The sequence below is a fragment of the Cetorhinus maximus genome, chromosome 19 (genome assembly GCF_964194155.1).
Source record: "Cetorhinus maximus chromosome 19, sCetMax3.hap1.1, whole genome shotgun sequence".
NCBI lineage: Eukaryota > Metazoa > Chordata > Chondrichthyes > Lamniformes > Cetorhinidae > Cetorhinus > Cetorhinus maximus.
In genome coordinates this window covers 97,574,413-97,594,023 of record NC_135897.1, presented here as the reverse complement: position 1 = coordinate 97,594,023, position 19,611 = coordinate 97,574,413, and the positions used below count along the sequence as shown (strand labels likewise).

The 19,611-nt window shown below is 45.6% G+C and overlaps 1 protein-coding gene across 1 annotated transcript in view; it reads left to right on the top strand.

The window, feature by feature from the left end:
• LOC144694285 (uncharacterized) overlaps positions 1-19,611 on the top strand; it is a 67,680-nt gene that overhangs the window by 45,257 nt on the left and 2,812 nt on the right. The window contains exons 8-9 of the mRNA XM_078564621.1: positions 3,036-3,162; positions 8,487-8,727. Of these exons, the coding sequence (XP_078420747.1) occupies positions 3,036-3,162; positions 8,487-8,727 (368 nt within the window). The remainder of the gene's footprint in view (positions 1-3,035; positions 3,163-8,486; positions 8,728-19,611) is intronic.

The following is a 19,611-nucleotide window of genomic DNA, read 5'->3' as shown; positions in this document are numbered from 1 at the left end:
CAAACCCACAACCACTATCATCTGGAAGGATAAGGGCAGCATATAGATAGGAACACCACCATCTGAAAGTTCCTCTCTGAGCCACTCACCATCCTGACTTGGAAATATATCGCCGTTCCTTCACCGTCACTGGGTCGAAATCCTGGAACTCCCTCCCTAACAGCACTGTGGGTGTACCTACCCCACATGGACTGCAGCGGTTCAAGAAGGCAGCTCACCACCACCTTCTCAAGGGCAACTAGGGATGGGAAATAAATGCTGGCCCAGCCAGTGAAGCCCACATCCTGTCAATGAATAAAAAAAGGGCTTCATTCCAAAAGCATTAATACATATCAAATGAAATTAGATCAACAAGTGTCAGTAATGGCAACTGGGAGTTATTTTGCTAACCTCTTGCAAAAATAGGCCAGAAGATCAGCTGGGTCTAAGGTGTCACCTTTCAGGTTGAGGTGGCCACGAGGGTTAGAGTGGGGACTTTTAGGGCCAGTATATTTGACACATTCATCAGATCATCAAGGAACAGTGAAGGTGTAGAGAAGAAGATAGTCAAATAATCCTAATGTTAAATCTAAAAATGGGATAGAGAAGTAGATTGCAGCAGAGGCCTGGAATAATTAAAGTGTTAAAGATCAATTTGAAATACAAACACTTTAAGAATTTATTTTAACACTTGTGGTAATTGCTCCAGTTAAAGAAGGCTGCAATTTAGTTCCAATGAGGGGGGATCTCCCACCAATTGGAGAATTGACAGAAATCCCACATCACGACCACTGGGGGACCCCAATGCAATTACGTGACCGTCAGGCAATTAACTGGCCAACTCTGCGTCTTCCACTGGATCTGGGACTCTGGGGTGGAAGTCCCACTCCTCCAAGAGCTGCCAGTCAATGAGAAGCTGGTAGGTCTCCATTGCCAGCAGTGCCACTGGGAATGCTGGCTGCTGCCTGTTATAGTCCCAAGGACGGCCTAAGAGTCAATGCTGGATCCTGGCACACGGGTGAGTGCCAGGGAGGTGGGGGCAGGGGCAGGATGTTAGTTTCGAATGATGCCCAGTCTCCCAATCGGGCAGAGTGCCCACCCCATGAGCGCAGAGGTAAAGCTGGACAGGGTTTGCTAGGGGCCTTCGGGGAGGCACAGGAGAGCCATGAGACTCCCATTAATTCATTGAGCCACCCTGAATTCTGGTGGGCTCAGGGATAATTGGTGTGAGTGGCTCAGTAATGAGCCTGATTGACATGTCACTGCCAGTGGGCAGGAATCCCGTATCAGGCCCTTCCCAGCCCCAAGTTAATTAAGGACAGTTTTCCTGATGCCACAATTCTGATGCAGGACCTCCTGCTGCCCCCCCCCCCACCCAGCAATCATGCTGGCCCTGGTGGGCTCAACTAAATTCCACCCTCCATTTCTAATAGAATGGAAGAACAAGGGTCTGTAGGATCTCCTCCTGTTCCTAGGTCCTATGTTGCATTCAGGATCAGAGTGAGTGAGCTGGATACTATGAAAACCGGTTTATCTGGAACAGGTGTGACAAACGCAAACTTCATAAAAACAAAGACCTGAAGTCTTAAGGCGGTGTATTCACAACACAGAAAATATGACAGCCTGGAATCTGTAAGTTGATCCAGTCAGTACTGGAGACTGGAGGCAGCTCCGAGAATCACAAGCGGACACAGTGTTTATACTCCACAAACTGTACACATCCAGTGGGTACACCCCCCACTTGTCGATGAGACCAGAACTGGAGGCCATAAATATCACATAGTTACTAATAAATCCAATAGGGAAGACAGGAAAACCTCTTTACCCAGAGGCAGGTGAGAATGTGGAACAGGGAGTGGTTGAGGTATAGATGCCTTTAAGGGGAAGCTAAATAAACATATGAGGGAGAAAATATTCCAAGGATATGCTAATGGAGTGAGATGAAGAGGTGAGGGAGGAGACTCGTGGAGCATAAACAATGGCATGTACTAGATGGGCTGAATGGCCTGTTTCTGTGCTGTCTGAAAAAAAAGCCGTGGATGTTGGGTATCAATCAAAAGTTTCAAGAGTGAAATTGGTAGATTTTTGTTGGATTAGGGTATCAAGGAATTTGGAACAAAGGTCCTGATACCATCCCAGCTGTAGTAGTGAGGACTTGTGCTCCAGAACTTGCCATGACCCCTAGCCAAGCTGTTCCAGTACAGCTACAACACTGGCATCTACCCAGCTAAGTGGAAAATTGCCCAGGTATGTCCTGTACACAAAAAGCAGGACAAATCCAATCTGGCCAATTACTGCCCCATCAGTCTACACTCGATCATCAGTAAAGCAATGGAAGGCATTGGTGACAGTGCTATCTAGTGACATTTATTCAATAACATGCTTACCAATGTTCAGTTTTGGTTCTGCCAGGGCCCCAGCTCTGGACTTCCTTTCAATGTTGGTTCAAACATGCACAAAAGAGGTGAATTCTAGAGGTGAGGTAAGATTGACTGGTCTTAACATCAAGGCAACCAAGTTTGGCATCAAGGAGCTCTAGCAAGAATGGAGTGAATGTGAATCAGGGGGAAAACTCTCCACTGGTTGGAGTCATACCTAGCACAAAGGAAGGTAGTTATGGTTGTTGGAGGTCAATCATCTCAACTCGGAATAGCAGTCCCTCAGGGTAGTGTCCTAAGCCCAACCATCTTCAGCTGCTTCATCAATAAACTTCCCTCCATCATAAGGTCAGAAGTGGGAATTGTTTGCTGATGATTGCACAGTGTTCCACTCACATCTCAGATGCTGAAGCAGTCCATGTCCAAATGCAACAAGACCTGAACAACATTCAGGCTTGGGCTGGTAAGTGGCAAGTAACATTCATGTCACACAAACGCCAGGCAATGACCATCTCCAACAAGAGAGAATCCAAGCATCGCCTCAAGATATTAAATAGAACTGCTACCACCAAACTCCCATCAGTATCATAGTTTCTAAACAATGAGATCTTGAAGTAATCATGCTCAAAGACTTTAAACCCATTTACAGAATTAATTTATACATATTTTTTCCACCAGATTGTCTGTGGCCAGGAACAACATCTCTGGCATTGGTCTGATGGCACTTGCAAATGCCTTGAAATCCAACAAAACTTTAACCAATGTCTACATCTGGGGCAATGACTTTGATGAATCAGCCTGCTTGGTAAAAGAAAATATATCCTTTTTGGAATTAATCATTGATTTCAACACAACTAGTTTAAATGAAGTGAATCTAGGAGGAGGCCATTCAGCCACTCAAGTCTATTCTGCTATTCAGTTAGATCATGGTGACCTGTATCTTAACTCCATCAACTCCTCTTGGTTCCATAAAACCCTCACCAAACAGAAGTCTATCAATCTCAGTTTTGAAATTTGCAATTGAGTCCCAATCTCAAAAGATTTTTGGGAAGAGTGTTCTAGCTTTCCACTACTCTTTGTAGGAAAAAGTGCAATAGTGAAAACAGAAGGTACCCAAAAAACTCAACAGGTCTGGCAGCATCTTGCAGAGAGAAACAGAGTTAATGTTTTGAGTCCAAAATGACTCTTCTTTGGAACTGAACAAAGATAGGAGCATGATGGGTTTTATGCTGTTGAGAAAGTAGGTAGGGCAAGTGGAGCAAAAGAGGAAGTCAGGGTTAGGCTAGAGGGCAGAGGAGATTGAATGACAAAGGTGTCATAGAACGCAAGGCAAAGGGAGTGGTAATGATAATATGAAAATCTAAAGCTTTGGTCCAGAGTAAGCATTAATAGCAGAATAAAGGTCAGTGCTGTCTGAAAGCAAAATAGCAGAATGTGTTAATAGAACAAGATACAGACTGGCACAAGAGGGAGAAAATCAAAATGGAGGACAGAGTTCATGGTCTGAAGTTCTTGAACTCAGTGTTGAGTCTAGAAGGCTGTAAAGTGTCCAATTGGAAGATGAGGTGCTGTTACTCCAATTAGTGTTGGGCTTCACCGGGACATTGCAGCAGGCTGAGGACAGAAATGTGAGCAGGAGAGCAAGGTGGTGAATTGTAATGACAAGCAACAGGAAGGTCTGGGCCATGGCTTGTGGACTGAGCAAAGATGTTCAACAAAGTGGTCACCCAGTCTGCGTTTGGTCTCCCCAGTGTAGAAGAGACTGCACTGGAAGCAGTGAATACAGCAGATTAAATTGGAAGAAGTGCAAGTAAATCACTGCTTCGCCTGAAGAAGTCTTTGGGGGCTTCAACGATGAGAAGGGAGGAGGTAAAGGGACAGGTGTTACACCTCCTGTGATTGCATGGGAAGGTGCTGTGGGAAGGGGATGAGGCGTTGGGATTGATAGAGGAGTGGACCAGGGTGTCACAGAGGGAATGTCTCTATGGAATGCTGACATGCGGGGCAAAGGGGAAGATGTGTTTGGTGATGGCATCATGCTGGAGTTGGCGGAAATGGCGGAGGATGACCCTTTGAATGCGGAGGCTGGTGGGGTGGAAAGTGAGGACAAGGGGGACCCTATCATGGTTCTGGGAGGGAGGGGAAGAGGTGAGGGCAGAGGCGCGGGAGATGGGCCGGACATGTTAGAGGGTCCCGACACTACACTGGAGGGAATTCTCAGTTGAGGAAAAAAGATGACATGTCAGAAGTATTGTTGTATAAGGTGGCATCATTGGAACAGATGCGATAGCAATGGAAAAACTGGGAGAATGGAATGGAGTCCTTCACACAAAGCAGGGTGTGAGGAAGTGTAATCGAGCTAGTTGTGGGAGTTGGTGGGCTTGTAATGAACATTAGAAGCCAGTCTATCCCCTGAAATAGAGACAGCGAAGTCAAGGAAGGGAAGTGTTAGAGATGGACTATGTTAAGGTGAGAAAGGGGTGGAAATTGGAAGCAAAAATTGATTAATTTTTCCAGTTCCGGATGAGAGCTTCGAAGCAGCACTGATACAGTCCACAACCGGCTCCAATATTCCAGCTAGGCCCAACCCAAGCTGGAGGAACAGCACATCATCTTCCAATTAGACTCTTTACAGCCTTCTACACTCAACACTGAGTTCAACAACTTAAGACCATGGACTCTTTTCTCTATTTTAATTTTTTTTACCCCAAGTGCCAGTCTGTATCTTGTTCTGATGTCTGGCTTTCAGACAGCACTGACCATTACTCTGCTATTCACACCTACTCTGCATCAATCCTTTGCTTCTTTGATACTATCATTACCACTCTCTTTGCTTTTGGTCCCATGCCATTTTTGTCATTTAATCTCCCCGCCCTCTAACCTGTCCCCCACCTCCTCAATTTCCCCCCTTTTTCAACAGCATAAAATCCATTACATTTCTACCCCTCCAGTGATGAAGAATCATCATGTTGGAGTCAAAACATTAACTCTGCTTCGCTCTCCAAAGATGCTGTCAGACCTGCTGAGTTTTTCTAGCATTTTCTGTTTTTTATTTCAGATCTCCAGCATCCACTGTGTTTTGTTTTTATTTTTATTTAAAGAAGTGCTTCCTGGTTTCACCCTTGAATAGTCTAGTTTAAATTTTGGGCCTGATTTTAACTGTGTAAATGATTGAATTTTGAATGGTCAAATTTGGTCCTAATTAATAGTCCAAGTTCTCCCAGATTTCACATGCAACTAGAGTTTTTCTTTAATAAGGATAGGTAGGAAGTGATCCGCTAATCAGCTGGAAACCTACATTTCAATCCCTATTTCCATTTCTCTTCACTTTCAGGCATTCTGGAATTTCAGCCAATCTCAGGGAAAGAATTTAGTTTGTGTAAGGCATTAGTAGAAAGATAGGATTCAGCCTTGATTGTCTACATTCGAGAATTTGAGATTTCACCATGCAAATCATTCATTCAGCTAGGCTGTTAGACCTAGGGTAATGAGAAGAAGTAGTGTGATCGATATTCCACTTCTCACACATATCCTGAAATGCCTTCTCAATAAATTGCGGACCATTATCTGTAATGATCTCTCTAGATGCGCCAAATGAACTGAAAATAGTGCTTAGAGTGTGCACAACAGTTGTGCTTGATGTTTTGTACAATTGGCGAATGATGGGGTATTTGGTAAAGTAATCAATGATGACAATGAAGTTAGTGCAATGGGCATGAAAAAGATCAGATGCATTTTGGATCAAGGGTGGGGTAGGATCTTCATGTGGAATCAGTGGTTCCTTGTGCTGACTTGCCATATGCTCTTGACATGTCTCACACTTCTTGATGACTTCAACGTCATTGTTCATATCCGGCCAATAGGCCATCTCACTTGTGCGTCTCCAATAGATTCTCCAATCTATTTTCTTTGTTTCTATTTATGCCCATGTGTGTGCAAATGAGTGAATGAGTGACGGCATCTATGTTTTACACGAGATTGATGGTGTGAATTGCGTTCCCCACTCTTCGTCTTGTCGTGCACATCATCGCCATGTTTTGGTTTGTCAATTGCCTCCGTATGTGTTTCTGATGGGATACCAGACGATCATTCTTATTGTTTGAAGGTACCCATTGTGTATTGTCTGTTTGGATCAGTGCACGGCTCTTTATAGCTGCATCAGCTTTTGCTTTAGTGCATGGCCACTGCCAATGGCCCTTTCTGCCACAGGCTTTGCAGAATAGTTGGAAGGCTGGGAATTTCCTTGGTGCTTGCAGAAGGCCACACCTTCCACGTCTTGCTCAGTTTGGGTGTTTTAGTGAGTGTGTAAACAATTGGAGTTGCACTTAGGACCTGTAAACTTTGTCGACCTGTGAGGATTGCTTCGTACTTAAGTCCATCACTGGAATGCTTCCATGGGGCTGATGCAATCACCAACTCAGCGATTCTCTCTGCTAGCTCTGTGTTTGAAAAATTACATTACATACCCTTTTCTCTGCATCTGCTGATGAAGTGGTTTATGGATTCTGTAGGCTGTTGTTGAAATTACATGAACATTAGTCCATGAATATGGAAGTTTAAAAAAAAATACTGCGGTTGCTGGAAATCTGAAACAAAAACAGAAAATGCTGGAAAAAACTCAGCAGGTCTGACAGCGTCTGTGGAGAGAGAAAACGTTTTGAGTCTGTATGACTCTTCTTCAGGGAGATATGGAAGTTTTAAGTGAACTCGGGTAGAGTTTTTTTCCCCAGGGGAGAATACAAAAGGAAGTAGGATTTGGAGGGGTAAGGAGGATGTGGGTGAAAGGTGATGCAAGCTAGTGATCAGAAATGGCCTTACCTGTGACTGATACTATGGCGGTGTCGAGGCTCCTTAATATGGCATGGTTGAGTGTCTGTGAATTTGGGTCGGAGAGTTTGCGTGAAAGGAAAGTAAAAAAGCCGCTCTGGAACTTGTTTTCTATGGTGAAGGACTTGAAAATGAGGGGGCATAATTTGCAAGCAGAGGCTAAAGCAAGACAGGAAATTGGGGTAGACTTTTCACCTAAAGACTACTAGTCATACAGTAAATGATCACAGAAGATTGAAACAGACAGGTAACTCCCTCCCTAACAGCACTGTGGGTGTACCTACACCACATGGACTGCAGCGGTTCAAGAAGGCAGCTCACTACCACCCTCTCAAGGGCAACTAGGGATGGGCAATAACTGCTGGCCCAGCCAGCGAAGCCCACATCCCATGAACGAATAAAAAAAAAGTTCAAGACAAGTTAGGAACTTTTCTGAAAAAGAAACTAAAGGATGTGACTGTAGTGGGTTCAGAAGGTGATATGATCAGAGTTTAGAAAACTGGATCATAGGAGGTCAGACCTGACAGGAAATTGTTAACACTGAAACCAAAGGTAACTGAGCATGTGCCTTTAACTCTGAAAAGCCACTCCACATCCCTGCATGCATCAGGGCTGCTTAATCTGAGGGTAATGCCCAGGTCTTTATGACTTCATTTGAACTCATGCCAAACAGGAGTCGCATGAATCCTTTTAAAAGGCCCAATTTTTGCTTAAACTGATTCAAAGATGCCAAAGATCATGGAAAACCTTGCATCTTGTGGCAAAATGAGTTGGAATTGCAGCAATTGTTCTTTTGTCTTTGCTACAGAAGTGACCTGGAAAGCAGTTGAAGGGTGTCTGTGAGGGATGGTAATGCTCAGATTATCAGATCCTGGTGTCCAAGCCATGATCTCCCCCAACATCCTCCCACTTCCCACCCGACTCCCCACCCCCAACCCACACTGTACACTGAGTGGTTCATTTGCCACAGAACAGCAGTGTGTCAAGATGCAAAGTGTTTTCCCTGCATGCAATTTTAGAGAATTACAGGTACATATTGTATGATCTTCTGAAATATATAGGTAATGTGTGAGGGTCAGATAATTCTATGATTATATAATTGCATTAAAATTCCAAGACAGGAACAGACTGATCAGTTTGTGTCAGTGGCCTGAATATCATAGCCCTTTAATGAATATTAACCAATTTGATTCTATAAACTCTAAAGGAGTGAGGAAAATTATAAGTGTTTCATTTAGGAGCAACAGCTGAGCAAAAATTCCATAGCTTCTTGCCTTTAACATGTCTTATTTAATATTTCAGGATTTTGCAAATCTCTTAAAAGCTGGACGTTTGAAATCAAAGCGAACGGACATCAGCCCATTCTGGATTGATGGTCGGGTCTACTTGGCTGAGCTTGCTCATGGGCTTCAGATGAGTTATTACTGGATTGCCCCATATGGCAAGGAGGATGATGCAGCTTGTAATGCCAACACATACCTCCTGAAAGAGCCCCTTTCTTCCATAAGCCAGATCGATATCGAGGAATCGATAGATACTTCCAGTGCGGAAGAAGGAACATATTTTTCTGTCAGCTCTTTGTAACAGTTAATCCACAAATCCCATTCTCCTGCTCTTTTACCCATAGCCCTGCAAATGTTTCCTTTTTAGATATACAATCTAATTCCCTCAGAAAATTGCTGTTGAATCTGCTCCCACTGCCCTTTCAGACTGCACATACCAGATCACAACAACTCATTCTCCTCATCTCCCCTCTGATTCTTTTGCCAATTACCTTAAACCTATTATTCTGATGAAGAGTCATACGGACTCGAAACATTGACTGTGTTCCTCTCTGCAGATGCTGTCAGACCTGCTGAGTTTTTCCAGCTATTTTTGTTTTTGTTTCAGATTTCCAGCATCCGCAGTTTTTTGCTTTTACCTTAAATCTATGTCCTTTAGTTAGTGACCATTTTGCCAGTAAAAAACAACTTCTCCTTATTTACTCCATCAAAACCCCTCAAAATTTTGACCACCTCGATCAAACCTCATAACCTTCTCTGCAGCAAGAAGAACAACACCAGCTTCTCCAGTCTCTCTACTTAACTGAAGTTCCTCATCCCTGAAACCATTCTAGTAAATCTCCTTCTTAAAATGTGGTGCCACAAATTGAACAGACCATGAACCAATGTTTTATAAAGAGTTTAGTAGAAGTTCCTTGTGTTGGCACTCTCTGCTTTGATTTATAAAGCCAAAAAATCCATATGTCTTTTTAACAGCTTTACCTTGTCACCTTCAAGGGCTTGTGCATGTGAACTGCCATCACTGTTCCCATTCCCACATTAAAATTATACCATCTAAACATGTGAAACCTCAGCTTGTTCAAAGCAAATAGTTGTGTTCAAATAAATATTTAACCTAATTATCAATTGTATCAATGTGATATTTCTGTTAGTGCTGATTAATGGAAGTTAGATTAATTGGCATGTTTAGTATTGCTCAAACTCTTGTCCAATGAACCATTGGGTGCCTTACCAAAGATGTACCATCTACAAGATGCACTGCAGCACCTCACCAAGGCTCCTTCAACAGCACCTTCCAAACCCACAATCTCTACCATCTAGAAGGACAAGGGCAGCAGATACAAAAACAGAATTACCTGGAAAAACTCAGCAGGTCTGGCAGCATCGGTGGAGAAGAAAAGAGTTGACATTTCGAGTCCATCATGACCCTTCAACAGAACTGAAGTATAGTTAGGAGAGGGGTGAAATATAAGCTGGTTTAAGGTGGGGGGCGGGGGGAGAGAGAAGTTGAGGGTGGGATGGTTGTGGGGACAAGCAAGCAGTGATAGGAGCATATAATCAAAAGATGTCACAGACAAAAGGATCAAAGAGGTGTTGAAGGTGGTGATATTATCTAAGAAAAGTGCTAAATAAGAATGGATGGCAGGATACTCAAGGTACAGCTCTAGTGGGGGTGGGGTGGAAAGACTAACAAGGTATTAGTTGTAGATTTAAAAATAATGGAAATAGGTGGGTAAAGAAGAATCTATATAAATTATTGAAAAAAAAATTCTGGTGATAGACTGTCCACCAATATCCATTACAAGCCTACCAACTCCCACAGCTACCTCGACTACAGCTCCTCACACCCCGCTTCCTGTAAGGGCTCCATCCCATTCTCTCAGTTCCTTCGCCTCCGTCGCATCTGTTCTGATGACGCTACCTTCAAAAACAGCTCCTCTGACATGTCCTCCTTCTTCCTTAACCGAGGTTTTCCACCCACGTTCGTTGACAGGGCCCTCAACCATGTCTGGCCCATCTCCCGCGCATCTGCCCTCACGCCTTCTCCTCCCTCCCAGAAACATGATAGGGTCCCCCTTGTCCTCACTTATCACCCCATCAGCCTCCGCATTCAAAGGATCATCCTCCGCCATTTCCGCCAACTCCAGCATGATGCCACCACCAAACACATCTTCCCTTCACCCTCCCTGGCGGCATTCCGCAGGGATCGTACCCTCCGGGACACCCTGGTCCACTCCTCCATCACCCCCTACTCCTCAACCCCCACCTATGGCACCTCCCCATGCCCACGCAGAAGATGCAACACCTGCCCCTTCACTTCCTCTCTCCTCACCATCCAAGGGCCCAAACACTCCTTTCAAGTGAAGCAGCATTTCACTTGCATTTCCCCTAACTTAGTCTACTGCATTCGTTGCTCCCAATATGGTCTCCTCTACATTGGAGAGACCAAACGCAAACTGGGCGACCGCTTTGCAGAACACCTGCGGTCTGTCCGCAAGAAAGACCCAAACCTCCCTGTCGCTTGCCATTTTAACATTCCACCCTGCTCTCTTGCCCACATGTCTGTCCTTGACTTGCTGCATTGTTCCAGTGAAGCCCAATGCAAACTGGAGGAACAGCACCTCATCTTCCGACTAGGCACTTTACAGCCTTCCGGGCTGAATATTGAATTCAACAACTTTAGATCTCAAACTCCCCATCCCCCCATCCCCACCCCGTTTCTTCCCCCTCCCTTTTGTTTTTTTTTCAATAATTTATATAGATTCTTCTTTTCCCACCTATTTCCATTATTTTTAAATCTACAACTAATACCTTGTTAGTCTTTCCACCCCACCCCCACTAGAGCTGTACCTTGAGTATCCTGCCATCCATTCTTAATTAGCACTTTTCTTAGATAATATCACCACCTTCAACACCTCTTTGATCCTTTTGTCTGTGACATCTTTTGATTATCTGCTCCTATCACTGCTTGCTTGTCCCCACAACCACCGCCACCCTCAACTTCTCTCTCCCCCCGCCCCCCACCTTAAACCAGCTTATATTTCACCCCTCTCCTAACTATACTTCAGTTCTGTTGAAGGGTCATGTTGGACTCGAAACGTCAACTCTTTTCTTCTCCACCGATGCTGCCAGACCTGCTGAGCTTTTTCAGTAATTCTGTTTTTGTTTTGGATTTCCAGCATCCGCAGTAGTTTTTTGTTTTCAAGGGCAGCAGATAGATGGGAACACCATCACCTGCAAGTTCCCCTCCAAGTCACTCACCATCCTGACTTGGAAATATATCGCCGTTCCTTCACTGTCGCTGGGTCAAAATCCTGGAACTCCCTCCCTAACAGCACTGTGGGTGTACCTACACCACATGGACTGCAGCGGTTCAAGAAGGCAGCTCACCACCACCTTCTCAAGGGGCAACTAGGGATGGAGAACAAATTCTGACCTAACCAGCACATCCCATGAAAAAATAAATTTATAAAATGTCTCTGAATTACAGAATACACAGATGATGTTTAATGACCTGCTCTGCTCAGTGTACAGTGTTGAATTTTCAACCCGTCTCTCAGATCTCCTCAGAATCTTTTTTTGCTCAAATGATAGGGGCCTCACTGTTTGTGATTTCTGCTCATAACTAAAGCCTCTGGGATTATCTCAGTGAATCTCTCCTGTAGCTTCTCGTGGACCCCACAACCTTCCAAACTGAGGAGCCTAAAACTGGACACACTGAATTCTGGCTGACCGATGCTTTGTTGAAGTTTAGCCTCAACTCTTTGCTTTTCTACTTCATCATCACATCTACTTTTCATTGGAGCTATATCAAGTTGTTCTTGCTTGTTTAAAGATTCGAGACCCTTGGGTGGAATCGTCCCAGATTTGCACAAAGTATGGGCAAAGGAAAAGTCGTTTTACCCGCCAGCCACAATGGCAGGTTTTTACACCATATCATCCCATTTCTGCCTCAATAATTATGCGGCCACAGGAAACACACCAACTCACTGGCAAGCACCCTCTGATTTGCCCACCACACTGTTACCTCACCGCTTCCTCACGCAGGACACTATATATAAACTGAGGCCACGCGCACACTTAGTGATAGGGGATTCATTGGTTAGGGGAACAGACAGGTGTTTCTGTGCTGTAGATGTGACTCCAGGATGGTATGTTGTCCCCCTGGTGCCAGGGTCAAGGATGTCACAGAGCGGCTGCAGGGCATTCTCCTGGCAGAGGGTGATCAGCCAGAGGTCATAGTCCACATTGGTACCAATAACTTAGGTAGGAAGGGGGGTGTGGTCCTGCAATCAGAATTTAGGGAGCTAGGTAGAAAATTAGCAAGTAGGACCTCAAATGGGTGATCTCCAGATGGCTCTCAGTGCCACGTGCCAGTGAGTACAGAAATAGGAGGTTAGGACAGATTAATGTGTGGCTGGAAAGACGGTGCAGGAGAGAGGGTTTTAGATTTCTGGGACACTGGGGCTGGCTCTGGGGGAGATGGCACCTGTACAATCCGGACAGGTTGCATCTGATCAGAACTGGGACTGAGTTTCCTGCGGGCTGTTTTGCTAGTGCTGTTGGGAGGACTTTAAACTAATTTGGAAGGGGTGTGAGAACAAAGAAAAAATATTAGAGGAATATCAAGGTGCACAAAACACTGAGAGGGCCAGATAGCACCAGTATAGAGATTAGTAAGTTAATAAGTAAAGTTGGGGTAAGGAGGAAAGTAACAAAATCTGAATCAGGATTACTATGCATGTATGCGAATGCACGGAGTATAGTAAATAAGATTGGGGAGTTACAGGCGCTGATTGCCATGTGGAAATATGATGTTGTGGGGATAACAGAGACCTGGCTCATAGAAGGGCAGAACTGGGTGTTAAATATTCCCAGGTACAAGGTGTTCAGAAGAGATAGGAAAGGAGGAGGGGTGGTTGTATTGGTTAAGGAGAGCATTGCAGTTCTGGAGAAAGAGGATGTCCCAGAGGGTTCAAGGGCAGAATCAATTTGGCCAGAGCTAAGGAACAAAAAGGGAGCAATTACATTGTTAGGTGTAGTCTATAGACCATCAAATAGTGAGAAGGACGTAGAAGAACAAATCTGCAGGGAAATTAGAGATGCAGGCATTGTAGAGTAGTTATAATGGGGGCCTTTAATTATCCCAATGTAGACTGGGACAGTGGTAGTGTAAAGGGTGGAGAGGGGCAAAGTCCCTCGATTGCATTGAGGAAAATTTTCTACATCAGCATGTATCCAATCCAACAAGACACACTTTTGGACCTGGTTCTTGGAAATGAGGTGGGCCAAATAGATCAAGTGTCACTGGGGGAACATTTAGCAGACACTGATCGTTATATTGTACATTTTAGGATGATGATAGAAAAGGACGATAGGCAATCCAGAGTAAAAATAATTAACTGGACGAGAGCCGACTTCGATGGGGCAAGAACGGAGCTGGGACAGATAGACTGGAACGAAAGATTGTCAGGAAAAACTGTAGCTGAACAATGGGCTACCTTCAAAAAAGAATTGTTTCAGGCACAGTCAAGGTATATTCCATCGAGAGGAGAAGGTAGGGCAAACAAATCCAGAGCTCCCTGGATGGAAAAGGAGATAGAAATTAAGATAAAGAAGAAAAAGTACACTTATGACAGATGTCAGGTAGAAAATACAATTGAGAACCAAGAGGAATACAGAAGGTTCAGTGGGGAGGTGAAAAAGCATATTAGAGAAGCAAAGAGGGATTATGAGAAAAGACTGGTAGCCAACAGAAAGGGGAATCCCAAAGTCTTCTATAGGCATATAAATAGTAAAAGGGTAGTAAAAGGAGGAGTAGGGCCAACTAGGGACCTAAAAGGGAATTTATACATGGACGAAGGGGCCATGGCTGAGGTATTAAATGAATACTTTGCATCCGTCTTTACCAAGAAGGTAGATGCTACCCAGGCCATGGTGACAGATGAGGAAACTCTGTCACTAGAAGGGTTCAAAATTGATAAGGAGGAAGTGTTGAATAGACTGTCGGTACTTAAAGTTGACAAGGCACTGGGACTGGATGAGATGCATTCAAGGAGATTGATGGAAGTGAGAGTAGAAATTGGAGGGGCACCGGTCATAATTTTTCAGTCTTCCCTAGACTCAGGGGTGGTACCAGAGAACTGGAGAGTTGCAAACATTATGCCCTTGTTCAAAAAAGGTTGTAAGGATAAGTCCAGCAATTACAGGCCAGTCAGTTTAACTTCAGTGGTGGGCAAGATTCTAGAAACAATTATTCATGATAGAATTAGTAGTCACATGGTAAAATATTGGTTGATAAGTAAGAGCCAACATGGATTTCAAAAGGGAAAATCATGTTTAACTAACTTACTGGAGCTTTTTGAAGAGGTAACAGAAGGTCGATGAGGGTAATGCTGTTGATGTGGTGTACATGGACTTTGAAAAGGCATTTGACACAGTGCCACACAACAGACTTGTGAGAAACATAATTGCCCATGGAATAAAAAGGACAGTAGCAACGTGGAAATAGGAAGCAGAGAGTAATGGTCAACGGACATTTTTCAAGCTGGAGGAAGGTTTGTAGTGGAGTTCCCTAAGGGACAGTATTGGGACCCTTGCTTTTCCTGACATATATTAACAATCTAGATCTTGGTGTGCAGGGGACAATTTCAAAGTTTGCGGATGATACAAAGCTTGGGAATGTTGTGAACTATGAGGAGGACCGCGTGGAACTTCAAGAAGACATAGACAAGTTGGAGTGAGCAGATAAATGGCAGATGAAGTTCAATGCGGAGAAGAGTCAGATGATACATTTTGGTAGGAAGAACATAGACAGACAATATAAAAGAAGGGGTGAAGTTTTGAAGGGGGTGCAGGAGCAGAAAGGCTTGGGTGTATATGTGCATAGATCATTGAAGATGGTAGGACAGGTGGAGAGAGCAGTTAATAAAGCATATAGTATCCTGGGCTTTATTAATAGGGGCATAGATACAAGAGCAAGGAGGTTATGCTGAATTTATATAAGACCCTCGTTAGACCTCAGCTGGAGTATAGTGTACAGTTCTGGGCACCATATTATAGGAGGGATGTGAACACATTGGAGAGAGTGCAGAAGAGGTTTACAAGAATGGTTCCAGGGGTGAGAAACTTCCTCTATGAGGATAGATTGGAGAGGTTGGGAATCTTCTCCTGGGAGAGAAGAAGACTAAGAGGAGATTTGATAGAGATGTTCAAAATCATGAAGGGGCTGGACAGAGTAGAGAGGGAGAAGCTGTTCCTACTTATAAAAAGATCAAGAACGAGAGGGCACAGATCTAAAGTGATTTGTAAAAAGCAAGTGTGATGTGAGAAAAAACTTTTTCACACAATGAGTGGTTTGGGTCTGGAATGCACTGCCTGGAAGTGTGGGGGAGGCAGGTTCAGTTGAGCCATTCAAGAGGACATTAGATGATTATTTGAATAGAAACAATGTGCAAAGGTATGGGGAAAGGCAGGGCAATGGCACTAGGTCCTAATGCTCATTTAGAGAGCCAGTGCAGATGTGATGGGCCGAATGGCCTCCTTCTGTGCCCTGAAGGTTCTGTGATTCTGAGTCGTGAATGGTGCCGAACATTGTGCAATCATCAGCGAACATCCCCACTTCTGACCTTATGATGGAAGGAAGGTCATTGATGAAGCAGCTGAAGATGGCTGGGCTGAGGACACTACCCTGAGGAACTCCTGCAGTGATGTCCTGGAGCTGAGATGACTGACCTCCATCAACCGCAACCATCTCCCTTTGTACTAGGGTATGACTCCAACCAGCAGAGAGTTTTCCTCCTGATTTCCATTGACTCCAGTTTTGCTACGGCTCCTTGATGTCACACTCGGTCAAATGCTGCCTTGATGTCAAGGGCAGTCACTCTCACGTCACCTCGGGAGTTCAGCTTTTTGTCCATGTTTGAACCAAGGCTGTAATGAGGTCAGGAGCTGAGCGGCCCTGGCGGAACCCAAACTGGGCATCAGTGAGCAGGTTATTGCTAAGCAAGTGCCGCTTGATTGCACTGTTGATGACCCCTTCCATTACTTTTCTGATGATTCAGAGTAGACTAATGGGGCAGTAATTGACCGGGTTGGATTTGTCCTGCTTTTTGTGTACAGGTCATACCTGGGCAATTTTCCACATAGCCGGGTATATGCCAGTGTTGTAGCTGTACTGGAACAGCTTGGCTAGGGGCATGGCAAGTTCTGGAGGATAAGTCTTCAGTACTATTGCTGGAATATTGTTAGGGCCCGTAGCCTTTGCAGTATCCAGCGCCTTCAGCTGTTTCTTGATATCATGTGGAGTGAATCGAATTGGCTTAAGACTGGCATCTGTGATGCTGGGGACCTCCGGAGGAGGCCGAGATGGACCATCCACTTGACACTTCTGGCTGAAGATTGTAGCAAATTCTTCAGCCTTATCTCTTGCACTGACGTGCTGGGTTCCCCCATAATTGAGGATGGGGATATTTGTGGAGACGCCTCCTCCAGTGAGTTGTTTTATTGTCCACCACCATTCATGACTGGATGTGGCAGGACTGCAGAGCTTTGATCTGATCTGTTGGTTGTGGGGTCACTTAGCTCTGTCTATCACTTGCTGCTTTTGCTGTTTGGCATGCAAGTAGTCCTGTGTTATAGCTTCACCAGGTTGACACCTCATTTTTAGGTATGCCTGGTGCAGCTTCTGGCATGCCCTCCTGCACTCTTCATTGAACCAGGGTTGATCCCCTGGCTTGATGGTAATGGTAGAGTGGGGGATATGCCGGGCCATGAGGTTACAGATTGTGTTTGAGTACAATTCTGCTGCTGCTGATGGCCCACAAAGTCTCATAGTTGTCCAGTCTTGAATTGTTAGATCTGTTTGAAATCCATCCCATTTAGCACAGTGGTAGTGCCACACATCACGCTGGAGGGTATCCTCAATGTGAAGGCGGGGCTTTGTGTCCACAATGACTCTTGCACATACCTGCTGATTGAAATATCTCGGAGTGCACGATGACATCGAGACACTTGCCTGGTGTCATCGTGCGCTATTTGATTCCCGATCGGTCCAGTGCATGCCCGCCTGATGAACATAAAATCTAGCCCATATTCTCCAAATAGAACCATAGGAAAGTTAAAGCACAGAGGCCATTCAGTCCATCATGAAAAGGTAGCAAGCACTCAGTTCTTGAAAGTTCAAAAATTCATTCTCATCTTGGGAGAAGCAAGGATAACATCGCAAGGCTGCGTTTTTTATTCTTGGCCCACAGAAGAGTAGAGACTGGAGGATTATGAATGTGGATTCATGGGGGTTTGCTGGTTTTTAATGTGATGGATTCATGGGGCGGATTTTTCCCAAATTTGCATTAATTGGGGTAGTGGATGAGTAAAACGATGTTTTACCCGCCGTCCACAAGGGCAGGTTTTCACGCCGTGTTGTCCCAAACCTGCCTCATATTTATGCACTCCCAGGAAACGCGCTGTTTCCATGGTGGGCGCGCTGTCATTCTCCTGCCCACCATCACCCCACCGCTGCATCGCACCGGGCACCATGTTTAAAGGCCAGCTGCAAGCGCACATCTCAGCGCTTCCAGCTCATCACTACTGCACAGAGGACATGGCCCTGAAACTGAAGAAGGCTGTAGCCCCCAGGTTCAGTGAGGTATCTCTCGAGCTACTTTTGGATGCCGTGGAGGCTCGTTGGGATATCCTCTATCCCCACTCTGGCCACAGGATGGGCAAGAACAGCATAGATCCAGCTTGTGAGGTGGTGGCAGCAGTGGTCAGTGCCCAACGCCCTTCACAGCTGCTGAGGTCACAGGAGGAGGGAAGTCAGATGGGCCGGACACTGAGTCACCTGGGTGGATGGTCCCGGAGTGTGCAACTGCTGATCCTCCTCCCTATGGGGCTCTGGGGCCCCTGGCTGACTCCTTGAGGAGAAGAGGAAGCTGGAGTGAGATCAAGCTGCCCAGAACCCCTCTCGCGTACACATTGTTGGAGGCCAACTATGGCATCAGCGATGGAGTTAAGCCCGCATAGCAGTGCAGGAGTGACATCCTGGACCAAGGTGTCCATGGCGTCCACCATCGTGCCAGTGTTGACCTCGGTGTGTTGGAAATGCCGGTGCTATCACCTCAGATTGAAAGTGGACAGGCTCCTCCATTGTGCAATCTGAGGAGTGCAGCGGACATCCCTTCCTGATGTTCCCGAGTTTGTCTTAGCAGCCCCAGCAACTGTGACATGACCGAGTCCAGAGGCTCATCATCTGACTCGGACTCAGCAACGTTCTGGCCTCCAGCAGTCGTCTGAGTGCCAGATATCTGGGAAGTCCCTGCCTCCACCTGCTGTGGATCAGACAGTGCGATGTGCTCACCAGATTGTGATCCCGAGGCTACTCTAAAGCTAGGTCCCACTGAGGTGTGTGTCTCTGCGCTGGTGGAGGGTGTGGGTGACGCTGTGACGGGACTTCAGGGAGGGTGCCTCCAGATTCCTCTTCAGAGGTTTCTTCGGGGCTTGATTGGAGGCCCTGGGTCATGGACTCTGTCGGCTGTTTCCCAGATGTGCCTGCGGAAGCAAGGGGAGATAATTAGTGCATGGCAGTGGCCTGTGAAACAGGACACATCACTCACAGCATGGTTGTCTGATGGATGTTGCACTGCTGGATCCTCACTTGGTTGAGCAGCACCGACCTCACCGTCAGCACAGGGCCGGTCCCGGTCATCGCCGGCCAGCTGGATAGCTCTGTTTTCAAAGTCCATGAGGAACTTGATTTCAGGCATTCCTCCACCAGTCTGTGACCTCTCCCTCTTGTTCTGTGCCAGCTTGTCCTGCATGGATAGAGGTGGACAGAGTGTAAGCAGGATGCCTGCCAGGCCAGATGATAAGTATACCTGGCCTGTGTGAGTGGTGAGTGGTCCCATGGACGGGATGAGGACAATGGCGGTGTGTGTGAGAGACTGAATGGTGATGTCCCTTAAACTGGCAGTGAGTGAGGGCCCTGTGGGTGTGTGATGGGTTTGAGAGTGTGTGAGTTGAGGGTGATGAGAAGAGTGACTTACCCTGGCGGAATGGAGGAGATCATCCATCCTCTTATGACACTGGGTGACTGTCCTCTTTAACAGGGTGTTGGCGCCGACCACCACTGCCACTGCCTCCCAAGC